The sequence below is a fragment of the Agelaius phoeniceus genome, chromosome 1 (genome assembly GCF_051311805.1).
Source record: "Agelaius phoeniceus isolate bAgePho1 chromosome 1, bAgePho1.hap1, whole genome shotgun sequence".
Taxonomy (NCBI): domain Eukaryota; kingdom Metazoa; phylum Chordata; class Aves; order Passeriformes; family Icteridae; genus Agelaius; species Agelaius phoeniceus.
Window position 1 is genome coordinate 23,868,345 of NC_135265.1, and position 17,218 is coordinate 23,885,562.

At 36.9% G+C, this 17,218-nt stretch overlaps 1 protein-coding gene across 5 annotated transcripts in view; it reads left to right on the forward strand.

Moving 5' to 3' along the window:
• ANKIB1 (ankyrin repeat and IBR domain containing 1) overlaps positions 1 to 17,218 on the forward strand; it is an 89,009-nt gene that overhangs the window by 63,077 nt on the left and 8,714 nt on the right. For all 5 annotated transcript variants that reach the window (XM_077174809.1, XM_054637813.2, XM_077174804.1 and 2 more), the window contains exons 7-16: positions 1,608 to 1,696; positions 3,380 to 3,524; positions 4,824 to 4,990; positions 9,127 to 9,215; positions 10,228 to 10,358; positions 14,780 to 14,914; positions 15,469 to 15,555; positions 15,649 to 15,715; positions 16,083 to 16,228; positions 16,825 to 17,003. In XM_077174809.1, the coding sequence (XP_077030924.1) occupies positions 1,608 to 1,696; positions 3,380 to 3,524; positions 4,824 to 4,990; positions 9,127 to 9,215; positions 10,228 to 10,358; positions 14,780 to 14,914; positions 15,469 to 15,555; positions 15,649 to 15,715; positions 16,083 to 16,228; positions 16,825 to 17,003 (1,235 nt within the window). The remainder of the gene's footprint in view (positions 1 to 1,607; positions 1,697 to 3,379; positions 3,525 to 4,823; positions 4,991 to 9,126; positions 9,216 to 10,227; positions 10,359 to 14,779; positions 14,915 to 15,468; positions 15,556 to 15,648; positions 15,716 to 16,082; positions 16,229 to 16,824; positions 17,004 to 17,218) is intronic.

The window sequence follows — 17,218 nt, forward strand, 5'->3', positions numbered from 1 at the left end:
TGATCTAAGCATTTTTTTTAGAATATTACATGCAGTCTTTCAGATGGATCATCCCTAAATCTCATATAAAAATTAAGATCTCACATCCCTGCATAGAAATATTTTATTTGTGTAATTGTAAAATGCTGTAAAAGAAGCTCTATAGAAGGTATATTGTTATTGTATGTTAATTTCCATTAGCAGTTAAATACTGTCCGTGAATAATTCCTAATTAAAATGTTGAACAGGAGATCATATATCCTCAGTTTTACATTGTGTGTTTTGTTTTCCATTGATGGTCCATAAGCCAGGAATGCAGGTGTGGATAATGACTGCCATTATAGATCTAGTGTGTCTCACTCCAAGTCCAGAGTTACACGTTTAATGTTCCTGTTTGTTTAAGAATCTTATCTGAGCTATCAAATCTCATTTTGCCAGGAAAATGAAAACTAAAAGGAATAGATAAAATAAAGCCACAAGGTATAAAGCTCCTTTACATGTTTTGAATTTGCATCCTACTTTATAAACAGTTCTAGTAAATGTTTTTATTTGATGTTTTGAACTCAGGGCTCCATTAAATTCCTTACTTTAAAGATACATTTTAAACAAAATTTACAGCTCAAATAAATTTAATAGAGATTATTTTTTAATGCATTGTCAACTTGTAAAATATTTAATTTTTGCAAGAAATAAGATTAAATGAATGAAGAAACAATACATATCTTCACTGAGTTTTACACTTTAAAGGCCTTTTTTTTGGTTTGATTTTGTTTTGGCTGTAATGTAAGTAAGTGCCTTTAAAGTGGCATACCACAGGCTAACTTTCTGAAAATGTCCTATGATACCTAATGCATTCAAAGTTGAAATACATTTTCATGGTGTCAACATTGGTTTCAATGAAAAGAAATTCCTTCTACATTTCTTGAAGAACATTAGTATTTATTTCCACACATAACCATAAGCAGTGAGTATTTTCATCCTTACTCTTTCAGAGTAAGGGTCTCAATATTCAGTGTTATTTTTTCTTTAGTACCTACTTCTGTAAAATTCAGCAATTATATCTTATGTTGGAGTATTTGTAGTGTAACTTATTCTTCATTATGATCAAAAACCTCAAAGTCTTTTAAAAAACTTATATATATGTAGGTTACTTAAAGTATTTGCTGTATTTAAATTACTTAAAGTATTTGCTGCTGCTGCTGCACACTCAAACTGCTCCACCTTGATTTAGACCTGACTGTGTGAGATGCTAAACATTTCCTGTAGCCTCTATCATCTCCAAACTCATTCTACCTGTGTGTGAAGCTGATGAAAAACACAGCTCCATTTGCACCTAGAACTCTGAGATTCCAACACTCTGCAGGGTGAAGCACTTCCTGAGCTCAAGGACACTGCAAAAAGCAGCCCAAATTATGCTCTCTGCATAGGAAGTTACAGAAACAGAGATACCAAATCTTTCCCATTCCTATAGCTTAAATAACTTTTTTTTCTGGATAGAGCTTGATTTTTTTTCCCCTGCTGAGCACTGCTTTAAATTTTTGCTGAGATTTTCCAACATAACTCATTCTGCTAACAATACAAAAAGCTTTAGAGTATTTCTTAATCAGAAGCATTTTTGTCATTTACAGTGTGACATTTGCATGTGTAATATTTCTGTGTTTGAAGACCCAGTGGATATGCCTTGTGGACATGACTTCTGCAGAGCTTGCTGGGAGGCGTGAGTATCTGTACTTCTCTATCATGTGAGAAACTTTCATACTTGCTGTGTTGAAGAGGAAGGGACAGAGACCATAAACAGCAAATGCTAAACTACTGTTTGGGTTTCAAAGAGTTGCTGGTTTGAACCTATGGAACATTTTAGTTGTCACTAAAACAACTGTTACCAACTGGTTTAGGCTTATGTAATGTTTGTTTAGGCTCTGACTAAGCAAAATTCTTAATCAAATGTTTTAAGCTTGTGTGTAAATAGATAAGCCTACTCTTGATTCGTTCAATGTGTGTGTGTGTGTGGTGTTGGCAGCATTGGGGTTTACAGTTTCTAAATTAAGCACATGCTTAATTCCATCTCTGAGTTTAGCACACTAAACTTAGGCATTGTGAATCCATTTCCAATCAGAAAAGCAATTAAAATTATTTCTTTATGTTGAAGGGTAATAACTGAGGGGTAGATTTCACTTAGAAGTTTTATTAGTCTAATGCTTTTGTTTTACTGCATAGGTCAGAGTAGTCATGCTAGTGAAAAGCTCAGACATGGATAATTATGGTAGTATAAATATTAATCATATTTCCCAGCAATAATTTTATCTGTATGCAGTGCTTTGTATTCATCTGTGTCCCCATTCAGGAGATTGTACTACTTGACCTCTACCCCTGCAGTGTCTTGTTACAGCACCATTTCTGCACAGCTCATCCTACTGCAGATCAGCCCCATTCCTATGAACCTTAGCCTGGTGCTAAGGAAGAGAACTTTCTTTTCCATGTGAGCTTTCCAAAGGCAGTTCTTTTCAGTGGCAAGAAAATTGTTAGTCGTGCTTCTCTTGCCTTGCAAATCCCTAGGCAGGATGTAGGAGTTACCAGAGATCACTGGTTTGACGTGGTGCTTCTAATTTGGCTGCTGGACTGTGTGTCCTTTGTGCAGGACACAGGGCCAGCTCAGAGCCACAGTTCAATGGCAAGTGTTTGTGGTGGCACACTGAGGGTGGAATTCAGCTTTCTGAGCCAGTCATTCCTAAGTCACTTGGAGCATAGCCAGGACTGAACTACACAACTCTAAGATACAAATCTAAGAGGGGATGAATTGACAGGTATCTCTATCTTAACTATTAAAGGATCTCAGGTGACTACCTTGGAATAACTGCCTGTGCTTTAAATGATTAAAGTTAGAATGGTATCATCCTTGTAGTCAGTTTAATAAACCTGTTACAACTTTGAAATGAAACAACTGTTAAAATCTAGCTTTTAGCAGATTTTTGAGCTTGTTCTGTATTCAGACATTCGTGTCCAAAACCAGGCCTAGTTTTATTAGCACAGTTGTAGAAAATAATTCCATATTAAATCAATTCTTTCCTAGATTAATTACACTTACATATTCTGATTTAAGGTAGAAATTATGCTCAATTTAATTAAACAATACAGAGCTGTGTGATAAATGGCCAGGATGGAAACCACAAACGTAGGGCTAAATATTGCTGATGATGCTCACATTTGAACCATGACAGTGTTATTTTTTTTAATTAGGCTGTTCATCAAATTTGTAGCTCCTTTAAGCAGAAAAAGATACTTCTATTTCTCTATTTGAAAAGTAATCATTGTGAATACCTGTGAACATAGTGTAAAGTACTCAACAGCTTTTTAACTTTGACTTTTTATTCACAAATACTGACTGGCAAAATTCTGGCAGATTTTTGAATCTGAAAATTCAGGAGGGTGAAGCTCACAACATTTTTTGCCCAGCATATGATTGTTTCCAGCTTGTGCCTGTAGACATCATAGAAAGTGTGGTTTCCAAGGAGATGGACAAGCGATACCTTCAATTTGACATTAAGGTAAATTATCAAACTGTTCTTGTACTCTTGAACTCTATTCCATCTTATAAAAAGTAACTTAAAGCTTCTGTATGAAATGCTACAATATATCTGTAACTTTCCAAGTAGAAATTCATAAACAAATATGTGCAAATATGTATTGGCTCTTATATAGCATAATATCAATGTTTGCTGTACCACGGAGAAAAAAAGAAAGAAAGAACATTTCATGTATTCCTTAAAAAGAAATGCCCTATTTCCATTGTCTGTTGCCTAATGCAGTATTAATAAAATAATTTGATCAAACTCATTTTTGTAACAAGTGATATGATGGTTTTAATCAGTCAGAGTTGTTTGTGTTTGCAATCTGAAATTTTAAAAGTTTTCAGATTGTTTTTACTGCATTCAGAAATAGCACCTGTTTCCTTTTAAAAAAACTTCCTAGTACAATGCTTGATATGATTGCTGTATATGGGTAGAGGAGTGGGAAAAGCTTGATTTGGTTTTCCTGGGTTTTTTAATGTATTTGTTTTCAACATTGCAATTAGTTTTTAAAAGCAATTTTTTAATTCATCTTTATTCTTTTATACTAGTGTAGTGATGAACTAGGCTTGAGAAATGTGCTACTTTATCAGTGGTGGCAGGGCAGAGGTTGAGAAATATTTTTTCATTTACAGTACAGTACTTTCTCTGCAACAAGTCTCTTTATTGCACAGTGAGATGCAAATTAAATTACCAGTTCTGACTCATCTTTTGCATATCTTATTTTAAGTGACTGTTGATCAGAATAGGTTTGAAGCAAAGTAGTGGAAGTTCCTTTTTTCTCCTCATTCGATACAGTTTTTACAAAAGGCCTGTTACATTAACCAAAAATGATGGGAAATAAATTACTGAGATAGTCTAGTTCTGATTTCTGGTTTACCATGGGATTTTTGTTTAATCAGTAAGGTTTTCATTCTTTCCAACTGAAAGAATCAGTTCTGCTAATGAGTGTATTACCAGTGTATATATAGTAGTTTACTGTAAGCCACATAACAGAGGAATTAACTTGCAGAGATTGAACATTTGTGTAAGTCTGAAGAGATTGAACATCTTAGTGTAAGTCTGAAGTACTGTTGTTACTAAAAAGAACTGGAAATCCAATTATTCCCTTTCTATAACTATATTTAAAAATCTATCCTTGTAGCTACAAGACTGTCCTTATAGTTTTTTGCTTTGTTCCTCCAAAGGAGAACTGTGAATACAGATTGTTTTACATCAAGGATGAAATCTGATCTTATGTAGTAAAATATTTTCTTTTTTTCTTTTTTGTCACCACAGGCCTTTGTTGAAAATAATCCTGCTATTAAATGGTGTCCTATACCTGGCTGTGAAAGAGCAGTAAGGCTGACAAGACAAGGGTCAAATTCAACAGGATCAGATACTCTTAGCTTCCCTATGCTGAAAGCCCCTGCAGTAGATTGTGGGAAAGGACATCTTTTCTGCTGGTCAGTACTGGAAACTTACCTGCCTCTCCATAAACTCACAGTCACTGCTATTCCAGGGACTAATTAAAAAGTCCCACATGGTACCAAGAGTGCAACAGAAATTAGTATGGAATGGTAAATGACTGTTCTATCCATGCACTACACAAATATTGTAGTATTTTGGGGCACTGCAAAGATTTATAACCCAGTAGTCATTATTGTCTCTGTTAGGTGCAAAACAACAGCATGGAGTGTTGTGATGTTCTGTTCTGAGGGAACAGAGGAAAAGTGGGATACTGGAACAGGTATTTTTGTGTCTGGATAGCTGTAAAATCAAAACATGGCACATTCTCTATTGTAGTGTAGAAAACCAGCAATGTTTAGCTCTTCCTGAATTTTACTAGAATCACATCAAAGAAGCTGGAATTGAAATGGGGCCATAAAGGACCACTTCCTTCACACACAGCTATTCTGTTTACAGGATCACTCCAACCTTTATTTCACTTGAGGTTCAGCACTTTTTCTTTCTGTTATGTTTTCCTGGGTTTTAAGATGAATACAAGCTCAAAAAGGAACAAAAAGCCAGATATTTTTTAAAATATCCCTCAGATTGCTGATCTTCAGCACTTCCTAGAAAAGGATATAAGAGCATCAACAAAAGTAAAAACAAAATTGACATATTTTTCTTTGACATTATCAGACTGACAATTTATGACTATTGTAGTGGGACATCTTTATGTTCTTGGAAAATGGAAAAGGGTCAACCAAAGTACAAACATTCAGACAATGTTCAGCAATTCTTTGCATTTTTCAATTGAAACCATTATATAATGATTGATTCCAAGTATCATCATTCTTAATGAAAGATGCTTCTGATTTTAGTTCTTTTCCCATATGAATGAAAGGAAGAAGGGGAAAAAAAGGAAACAGACCTAATGAAACAACCGCAAAAGCCAGAAAACATGATTTACAATGGACAGAGAACTCAGAAAGAAGCAAATCCCATGGAAACAAACCAGAATATGTTTTCAACCAATGACCATACAATAAAAATTAATGCTATTCCACAAGCATGTACCATCCTCTCAGCCTACTTCTGATGGTAAAGAAACAATTTTTCCATTAACCTGGAGGAACCTGACTCCACTTCAGTGTCATATTGACATGAACCTTCAGACAACGGCAGCTTCTGCTGCCTTTATGTGGACTGAATGTACTAGCTCCCTAGAATGTTCTCTGAGAGTGAAAATGTCCTCTGAATGGCTAATTTTTAGGAGAAATGGGGTTTTTATGTTTCCTGATAATATTTCTGTAAATTCTTTTTACATTAATACTTTGAAATACTGCACAAGCAAATATAGTTAAGGTCTTGAAAAATACTTCAAGTTAGCAACAAAATGTCCAAGAAGGCCTTTCCAAAGCCTTTTTTTTCATCCCCACAAAAGTGAATAGAGAGTTTCAGCAATGGTAAGAAAGTTCTGCTAGCAATGAAAGCATCCTGCAGTACCTCAAATCAGAACCATTTGCTAAGGACACCCCACTAGTCTTACAGTACAAAAACTCTATGCATGAATGTGTTCCTCTGGAGAAAAAATGTATTCTCAATTCAAGAGTTTTCATCATTATTGTGTGCTCAAAGGGAGCTTGCTTTGTCTCTTTAAATTTCAATCAGCACATCTCACAGTCCCATATTTCTGTCAGTTCTGCAAGTTTTACCCCAGTAATCTACAACTTAGACATTGTAGTAGCAATTGATGCGGCATTTAGTATGAGATTCTTCTAAATTTATGTATTAGAAAACCAGCCCCTAGATAATCACTTTTTTTCATATCTATAGCCTTCCTGCTCATAGAAGCAAGCAAATTCTCTGAGTCTATTGAGCAATTTTTTTTCTCTTTTTAATGTAGGAGTAGGAATGTTCCTCTTCAATGCAGAGTATCCTAGAATTTACTCGGTTTTCATTATGCACCACTAACAGTATCTTCAACAAAATGTAATCAATTGTGGCAAATACAAAATTCTATTCCCTTTCAGAAAAAGTATTCTGAATTATTTAAATGTAGCATACATTAAAACTGTGCACAAATCCTACATCATTTTATTATCAGATCCATTCAACATGTTAGAACCCCCTTCATGCAGTTTCAGAAGCACAAGGAATTGTAGCAAGCAGACACTTGTGGAAAATAGTCTTAGCAGGCAGTGCACACTTAGTTTTGTACCACCAGTCCTCACTCCTTTCACCCTAGATAAGGGCAGGGGGCAGAGTCAGTCTCATTCTGCAGGAGCCACAGCTCCTTGGGTGCACTTGGGACACCAGTTTTAAGTTGCAACAGTGTTTTGCTGTTTTAGTTCAAAGTGTATGATCATGAGAGGAAAAAAATCCAGAATTACATTCTTCTTTTAGCCCTACCATGAATTTTAACTTGTTGTGTTGAAACTTGCTATGATTTTAATAAATATGTGCTGTGCCTTCATATAAATCCTCCCACTGAGCATTGAGCGAGGCATCTGGGGAGGCTCCTGCTGTTCATTGGCACAGCTGCTCCTGTGAGTTCCTTTCATCCACTGCTGTCAGGAAGTCTATCCAAAATACAACTTTCATAAAAACTTTCATGAACAGTAGGCTCAATGCTCTTACTCTAGTAAAATGACATCCCAGCATACAAATGCTTGTTTTGGGCTGGGCTGAGGAAAGAGCTTCTTCCATGAGAAGTTGTTTTTGAACAACTGTTGTAACTGTCTTATATAGATAGATACAGATATAAAGGTTTAGATACAGATATGACTGAACTTCATTAAAAATCCACACATCTACAAACTTGAAAGTATCAAGAAGACACATGACCCTCCTCCCACCCCCCATAAAAGATTGACTAATCAATCAGCTTTTAACTTAAAACTGAGCTTGTCAATGTTAAATCTTTGCTATTTCCATCCTTTCTGGCAACAAATACTATATACTGTGAGTCTTGGCACTGTTGAAGTCAATGATTTAAGTGTCTTAGTGTCCCACAGATGTGAAAGGTGTTAACTTTGAACCAAGGCTGAAATCACCTTCTTACAGACCAATTATTCATTCTAGTACAATCTTTCCCAGCTAAGATCTTAAGTCCAAACCAGAGATGCATGTGTGCTGAATTTAAGCTTTTTTGTTTGCAGACTAGCTACGGGTAAAAAAGTTCAAAACTGTTCCCATAACTTTTTCTTTCTTCCTGAATTCCTGCTTAAAATGTGGACAAGGGCAATCAGAAGAGTATTGATGTAGCTTCTGAACCTGCACTGCAAGAGAGCAGTTCACCACTGGCTCTGCAGCAAACTTGTGTATGCTCTGATGCAGCTGGTGCCCATCTGAAATTATTTGCTTTGATATGGCAGATGTTTGAGGCTATTTGCTGCCATTCCAGTAGAAAAAAAGGAGCTATTACAAATCCAGAGTGCATATTGACACATCCACACTGCAGCACCATCTGGAAGCCATATATCTGCTGCCACTGTGTAGCAGTGATTGCCATCCTTAATCCTAGTAGGAACTTCAGGAGAAGCTCAAGAGACTCATTACTCCACTGTGTCCATGTAAATAAGTTCAAGGCCCCATTTAAGAGGCTCTGGTGGAAGGAGTAAATATCCATAAATACTTAGTGCTGGTGTTGAAGGGCTTCGATCTTCTTCTAGATTAAAAGCTTGAATCTAGTTAAAGGTTGATTATTGCAACTGAACAGATGGAAGTAATTCCACATAAAATACATTTCTGTTACAGCAAACTACCTACTTTTGGATAAACTCTGTAATCTGATCTACCTTTATCACAGAAACTATACAAGCACTTGTGTGGCACTAAAATAATACCCAGGTATAAGAACAAACTGCAAGCCAGCTGATTTATTCCAGTTGGTAATTTTAAGAAGCTTCTTTCCTTTCCTGTCTCATTTAAATTCTTTATCAATAATAGTCATCCAAGCTTGTGAGCAAATAGTCTAAGTGTATTTTAAAACAATGGTGTTTAGTTGGCTTTTGGTTTCCTGGCTTAATTAAATTCTGGGCATGTTTCTTTTTGATTTTTTTTTCGGGGGGGTTGTTTTTTTCCTTTTAACTTGAACCAATTTTCATTTTAATTCTAAATCTCTAAGTAATTGTGTATGCACCTTCTTTTTCAGGGAATGTCTTGGTGAAGCACATGAACCCTGTGACTGCCAGACCTGGAAGGACTGGCTACAGAAAATATCTGAAATGAAACCAGAAGAACGTAAGAGCCATGCAGGGCCAACAGGGAGGGCATGGGTGTTTTGATGCCATTTTGATCTTTTGGTTTTAGACAGATTTTTTTTAGTTGCACAAAGTAAAAACTGGTTTCAACATTGGTTGAAAAATAGGGTAAAAGGGGAAGAAAATTATACTCCTGAATGAGAGGCTACTTTAACTGCAGCACTATGATAGACTGTTCTTTGTAGACCATTCCCCACAAATACATGTGTGGTTCAGTCAGGGTTTGCAAAACTCCTTCCCTTCCTTTTAAAGCTTTTTTTCATTAATTAGTCAATTTATTCCTGCATATAACTTCATTTGCCCTGTCCAATTTTGAATTTTAGCCCAGTCTGCTCCTGTGATTGAGTAGTGTTCCGTGAAGATTTTTAATGCTTTAAAACTAGTTCAAGGCAATAGGTGATAATAATAGTAAGGTTGAGGGGGAACTGCAAGGGAGTTGTAGGAAATGGCTTAATGATAGGTAACATTTACTAAAAAAACTAAGAAAGGTTGGGTTTATACAGGACAGATATTTTCTTAGTTCAACATTAACAAATAAAGCAAAGATGACAGCAATTTCAATACATAACTAACTTGGTTACCACAGCTCAGAGCCTTTCCATAGTATGTTATAAATATTTTGGAAAGCATAGAAAATTTTATAAAGAGGCAAAATACACCCTTCTTTTTGAAACTATACCGGTTGCTTTCATATATGAATTTACCCCTTTATATATTGTAATTGTCACATATACTGTATATAAATTTGTATTAAAATAGATGTGTGGAAATACATTGAAATAATAAGTGTATTCATATTATATATGTATAAACTAGAAAGTGTAATAATAAAATATATATGAGAAATATGTATAGTGAGAGACTTCAATATTTTGTCAAGAAACAGGGAAATATGCATCATTCCTAATCCGATTCTCACAAAAGATTACTCAAGTACAATTTCAACCTCTCTCTTTTTGCATGCTCCATACCCTCCTGTCACCTTCAAAAAGTTGTGGGAGTGAGTGAGGCCTATGAGGACGCTGCCAACTGCCTGTGGTTACTGACCAACTCCAAACCTTGCGCCAACTGCAAGTCCCCAATCCAGAAGAACGAGGGCTGCAACCACATGCAGTGTGCAAAGGTAACAAGGAGCCATCGTGGGATTTCTTGAGGAATCAGAATTCAGCTTTGTATGTCCTGTGTATATTTTAGGATCACAGAGGTCCAGAACCTCTGAAGGGTCATGCCTGATAGTTAGTGGAACCTGTTACAAGAATTAGATAATGAGCAAATGGCAGGTTACATGTATTTAGAAAATGTTCTAATGTTTACTGAAATCTGTTTGGCTGACAGGTCTACATTAAAATGGTTGAAATTTCGTAAACACCTAAGAATAATTACCAGTACAGTATGAAACAAATAATTGATGGTTATATTGTCATTAATAATGTAGAAGAGGAAGAACAGTTTTAATTGGCAGATGAAAAATTTTAAGGAAGGCTTAGGTCTAGTGAAGGTTTTGCCTTACTATATTTTTCTTTTGCATTATTTCTCTAACATAGCAACAAAGCAGAGAAGTTTAGGTGGAAAAGTGTAAACAGGAATTAATCAGTAGGAATGAAAAGACAGCAAAGAGTGATTCCAAAGAAAATTTATCGATGACAGCAGCCAGAGAATTAGTCACAAGTTTGTACTGTGCTACCAAAATAGAAAAAATATTTTTGCCTTGAGTTCAGTATCATTTGAAAATGCTTTTTCACTCAAGTTAGTTAAAAGCAGCATATTTAGACATTTCTTTGTGTCAGAAATATCTTCTATAACTACAACTGTTACCTCTTTGAGGAGCATCATTAAAAATAAGAAAGTAGTAAACACTTCACATAGTTGGCCTACAATAAAAGCCTAACAGATTTAGAAAGGAATTCTCTTTATTTTTCTGAAAATGTGCAGGTCTCTATTGCTACACAAATCCCATTTTCTTCATATTGTCACATATTCTCTCTCTGTGATACAAATTGAAGATTGGGGCTTTTCTTGGTATCATTGGCAGCAGAGAAAATTCTCCTACACTTTGATTTATGCCACGTTTGCTGGTTTCAGGGTTTTTTTGTCTTAAATTATTTTAAAAAGAGCTCATAAATTCTGTACTTCTAAAAATTCTCTAAGGTATGTTTGTTGCAGCTGTTGCCAGTGAGCTCAGTTGTGGCTTCTGGCTGGAGAAGGATTTGGCCAATAAACACTGATGAATGTAGATAATTTGCCATTCTAAGGCACTAGCTGGCAACCAGAGGTCTCTTTTCCTTTTTGATGGTTATAGGCAGCTTGAAGTGTCCTTAAAACAGTCAGATTCTTTTGTCATGGGGTAATCTCTGCACAGACAGCAGCTGCCTCCCCTCACCCTGGTGAGGAAGGTGAGGAAGGGTGTCCTCAAGATCATTGCAGGGCTTGGACACAAGGAATAGTGGTCACCTCACTTGTTGCTTCCTCTGCTGAAGTTACAATCCCTCATGATGGAGCTTCTGCCTTTTTTTGCAGTGAGGTCAAGCTCCCATACCTGATGGGCTATGGCTGCTTTGTAGCATCTAGCATGCACCTTGGTGTGGAGGAGAATACTCCTTACTCATGAAACCCTGGTTTCTGTACTTAAGCAGGCATTTTCTTGTTGTTTTATGAGTGCAGCTTCTAACGAGGCAGGGCTTACACAGTCCTGCTCTCTCACTCCACTGTCTATAGTCATTTTTTAAGCTTATGGGTACTTTGATTTCAAGGAACAGGAGGAGGTTCATAGATAATAAATTGCTGCAAGTTTCATGAAACTTGGTAACTGGATGGTGCAAAGACTTCATTTGTACTGCCACCAAGAGAGAGGCTGAAATACCTACCCAGCTGTTGCCTGCTCAGCAGTGACCTGTTCTGCTTGGCTCAGACCATTGCCAGGCAGCAGATGGGGATTTGTTAAGCCCAGGTGGTGGTGATACAAGGCTCAGTGATCATAAAGACACATACAACAGAGCTCAGGAGTTAATCATAGATAGTTAATCATAAATAATCATATGCTGAGTTGGAAGGGATCCACCAGGGTGAGCAAGTCCAACTCCTGGCCCTGTGCAGGACACCCCAAGAGTCACATCATGTGCCTCAAACAGTTCTTGAACTCTCAGGCCTGCTGCAGTGACACTTCCCTGGGGAGCCTGTTCCAGGGCCAAGCACCCTGTGGGTGAAGAACCTTTCCCTTCCTTCGAGGGAGTGGACAGCTCCTCCCCATTTAGTGCAAACTCAGTTTTGAGTCCTGTGTCCAGGGAAGCCATCGTGTAACACGGTTATCCAGCACTGTGCTGGATGTTTGGTCCAGAAGGAGTCTGTGTGAGTTTATCAGAAGTTCTGCTGAAGTCCAGAAAGGTTCTGTCACCTGGATCCCCTTGTTCAGCTGGGTCACCCTGTCACAGAAGGGGATCAGGTTTGACAAGCCAGACTTCCCTCAGGAAGCTGTGCTGGCTGTGACCAATGACTGCATTGTCCTCTGGGTGTTGCTCAGTACCTCCCAGAGTAATCTTTTCCATGGCTTTACCGTGCACTGAAGGGAGCCTGACATGCAGTAGTTTTCAGGGTTGTCCTTCTTACCCTTCTTGAAAATGATTTTGGGTTTGAGAGGTGTGTAGAAACAGCTGATGTGGTTTTGAATGTCTCATGAGACTGAGATACTGGAAGGAGGATCTGGGAACACTCTGTGATTCTTGGGTTTTGAGGAGGCTTCTGGAGATATGAGAGATTGATTAAAAGGTAAATATAATAGAGTGGTCAGATAGGAGATAATTTGGGAGAGCTGAGATTGTTGCAGTAGGAGCATATATACATAAATTAATAGGAAGTTGAGCTTTATTAGTTCAGTTGCTTGTGAAATATCTTGTTTCATATGATCTTTTAAATATTTTGTAAAGATTCTTTTTTTTATAATGAATATGAATGGGTTTGAATGGTAGGCAAATGATGCAGTGATACTTAACACATTATACACAGTTCTTCTTGTACTTCTTTCTCAGCACTTCTCACCATTTTTTATAAGCCAGCAGCTTTAAAAAATGTTTGAAAACAAGAAGGAACAGCACAATTATTGTAGCAGACCCCTGATGGGGGAGTAACGTGCATTGACTCCATGATTTGAGGAGGCTGAACAAATGCTTTATTAAGCTGTTCTATATGATACTACACTACATACTAATACTGTACTATATTAACACTAAACTAAAAACCTGTGACCTTTTCAGACAGTCACAACACAGCTTTGACCTAATTGGTCAGTCAATCAAAACCACCATCACCAGTGTGCAATTAAGAAATCCCTTTTGGTAAACAGTCTCCATAACACATTCCACATGTGCACAACAACAGATGCAGCAAGTGAAGATAAGAATTATTTTTTTTCTTCTGTGAGCTTTCTCACAGCATCTCACAGCTTCCCAGGAAAATCCTGGGAAGAGAGAATTATGTCTCTCTCTGTTCAGAGAATTATGTGAATACCACATACAATAACAAGATGAAATATTCTAGTCTTCATTTCTTTTTAGAAGGAAATCAGCACTACTGATTTTTGAGACAAAATTAGCAAAGGTACAGTCCAAGAATTAGATTTCATTCCTTCTGTAATACATCTAAGTGATTGTATGAAATAACTACAGACAAACACATCTGGTATGAAGTAGGTATTCCTGGAAAGGTTAAACTTACCAAAGGGAGAATAAATGCAATTTAATTTATCAAATGCTACTAATAATACTCAAGGCTTAATATTAATTAATGTAAATTTTCTCTCCTCATCTATAAGACAGATAAACATGGTTCACCAAATCGTGAAGTCTTTTGCTTATCTGTCCAAAAATAGCTTCCAGTTATTTTGAAATTAACTAGCTGAACACTCGCTGCTGAATTGAGAATATTTACACAGTTTGATCTTCTCTGATGCAGAGAAGCCTGAATAAGTCACCTTACACTTCCTTGTAAGGTTTTACCTATTTTGAAAGCACTTAAGTCAGTCAGTGCAGAAAAGGCTCACCTGAAAGTAATCACTCATCAAAGTTTATGTTCAGACTTCTTCTCTCTTGTTCTAACAGTTGTTATTCATATTTTGTGTCAGGAACACCACATGACAAAAATACCAGTAATCATGGTTTTTTAAGTAATATTAGGGAAAAATTTTCATTCTTTCTCATGAATAATTTCTGTGTTATTTAAAGAAATGGGACTGATTTTCTAACAATAACAAGAAAACAGGCCTGATCAGCTGTATTTACCATTTGGTTCATTTCCTCTGCTTAAAACTTAACATGTAAATCCAACACAGTCTAATGATCCAAGGAACAAAAATGATGACTGACATGGTTTGATATGGTTTGATAAACAGATCTCCTGACTAAGTAAAATAGGAAGGAGGCTCCTCAAAATTTTTTTACACTCAGAATGCTGTTAATTAAGTTGTCCGTAGAGGAATGATGATGCCTAACTACAAATCTAAGACATTTCAACTTCTTTTTTTTTTTCTTTCCTTTTTCCTGTTTTGTTCTGAAGTGCAAATATGACTTTTGCTGGATATGCTTAGAAGAGTGGAAGAAGCACAGCTCTTCCACTGGGGGCTACTACAGATGCACTCGCTATGAGGTTATTCAGCATGTGGAGGAGCAGTCCAAGGAGATGACAGTAGAGGTAACAAATGAATGTGTGTATTTGAAAAATAGCACTAAGGTTGCAATTCTCCATTCAGGATAAGTGTAATCAAAATTCTTCCACACCAGAGTTCCAAATGGAAAAATACAACCTTAAACATATCAAAGAGACAGAAAGAAAGCAGTACTTACTGGTGGATGCATAAGATTCCTGCTTTTGGCTTAGTTAACAACCACTGGTGACTTTACTCGAGTCATTTTACTTCTCTGTGACATGGTTTCCTTTTGTGAAATGAGCATGCTGGTCCTGCAATTAGCTGCTGTGCACTACAGAAGACATACCTTAATTTTGGCTTTTGGAAAGTTGCTTTAAATAGCAGGGACTGTCAGTGCATCAGTTCTTTGGCTGCAGTATTTGCAGCGTTGTGAATTTCAAAAATTAGCTTTATCTCTTTACTTACATGGCACTACACACTGTGCAGAATATTTTATATATAGTCTGAATAGAAACAGTTCACTATTTAATTATATTTGATTGTTGTATTAAATGATAAGATTTATTTTAGTTTTTTTTGTCTCTCCATTGTTTTCCAGGCTGAAAAGAAGCATAGAAGATTTCAAGAGCTTGATAGGTTTATGCACTATTATACAAGATTTAAGAACCATGAACTTAGCTACCAGGTGTGGGTCAAGCCATTTTTACTGATGTTTGTTTCTGTTTTATTAATCCAAAAATAATGATCTTATTTTATTTTATTTATTTTCTTTTTCTAGTTAGAACAGCGCCTTCTAAAAACAGCCAAAGAAAAGATGGAGCAATTGAGTAGAGCTCTGAGTGGAAGTAAGTATTTGCTGTGATCTGTGCCTTTGATTTGAAATCACATCAACACAGTTGTGGCTAAACAGTTCTTTGTTGGACAGTGCTCACATCAAGTCTGCTGTGTGATGTCATCCCTCCAGTACTAGAATTTCTAAACATTGGATGAAAGTTAAATGTAGAGTAAATCTTACCTATTCCAAAGCCTTAAGGAGGAAGTAGCATTAGTAAGGTAGAAGCTAATGTTCTGTGCTTATTTCTTTTCCTAAGAACACTGTGCAGTTACTGAGAACTTGCTGCTGTTTATTTGCAAAATATTTAACTGATATGTACAAAAGTAATGCTGACATCAGCAGGAAAATACTTTCCCAATGCTTGTTTCATATTGCAGCTGAGGGAGGCTGTCCTGATACCACATTCATTGAAGATGCAGTGCAAGAGCTTCTAAAAACTCGCCGCATTCTTAAGTGTTCTTATCCATATGGATTCTTTTTGGAGCCTAAAAGCACAAAGAAAGAAATATTTGAACTTATGCAGGTAATATATGGATATATTTTACTTTCCTAATGGCACTTTATTTTTTTTATATTAGTTATCAGTGTCTTTTTGCCATTTTTGTAGTATAAAACTGACATGCCTGTTTTATATTTGTAACCAAGTTAGAAAAAGTAGCATATTTTTTATATCACTTTGCAAAGGAAAAGGATAAGGATAGATGGAAGGGGAAAGTAAGAAAATTTCCTGTTAACCTGCTTTCTGAGGGTAACATTTTAGCTTCAGTCTTCATCTCCTTCTCTAGCTTCTCTTTTCTTTCTTTCTCTTCTGATGTGCTTGACATCTGGGAGGAGGCAAAACCGGGGGAGTACCTGGGACTGCTGCCTCCTTTCCTGTCCCTTGGGTCCCTTGAAGATACTCAGTATTTCAGAGTGCAGGGAAATCCTGCTCCAAGCTGGAGGACAGAATGTAGGTCAGTAAAAGAGTAGGCATGGGGACAGATATTTTGGGGTATTTTGGTGTTTCATAAGGTGTTTTCAGGAAAATGGTATCATTCCCCTCAATGTTCATGGAGAAGAGTTCTTCCTGATCTGCATTTCCCTGTAAAACTGTTTGTTCTGTATCATTAACTCTTGCAGACAGACCTAGAAATGGTCACTGAAGACCTTGCACAGAAAGTGAACCGGCCTTACCTTCGGACACCCCGCCATAAAATCATCCGAGCCGCGTGCCTCGTGCAGCAGAAGCGCCAGGAGTTCCTGGCCTCTGTGGCCCGTGGCGTTGCCCCTGCAGACTCCCCAGAGGCACCCAGGCGCAGGTAATCCACCCAGAACGCTGCACAAGGCAGAAAATGTTCCTTTGGTAGCTGCCAAAGAGGGGGAATCCACTGCTGTTCTCTGACTATGAGGTAGATGCTGAGTGTGGTGGTTGTAAATCACTGTGATAGCGATAATTTCTTGGGTATCTCATCCTTGTGGAATTACAGCCTTTGGGGAAAAACATATTTTTCTTTTTGAGGATCACTGCTATGTG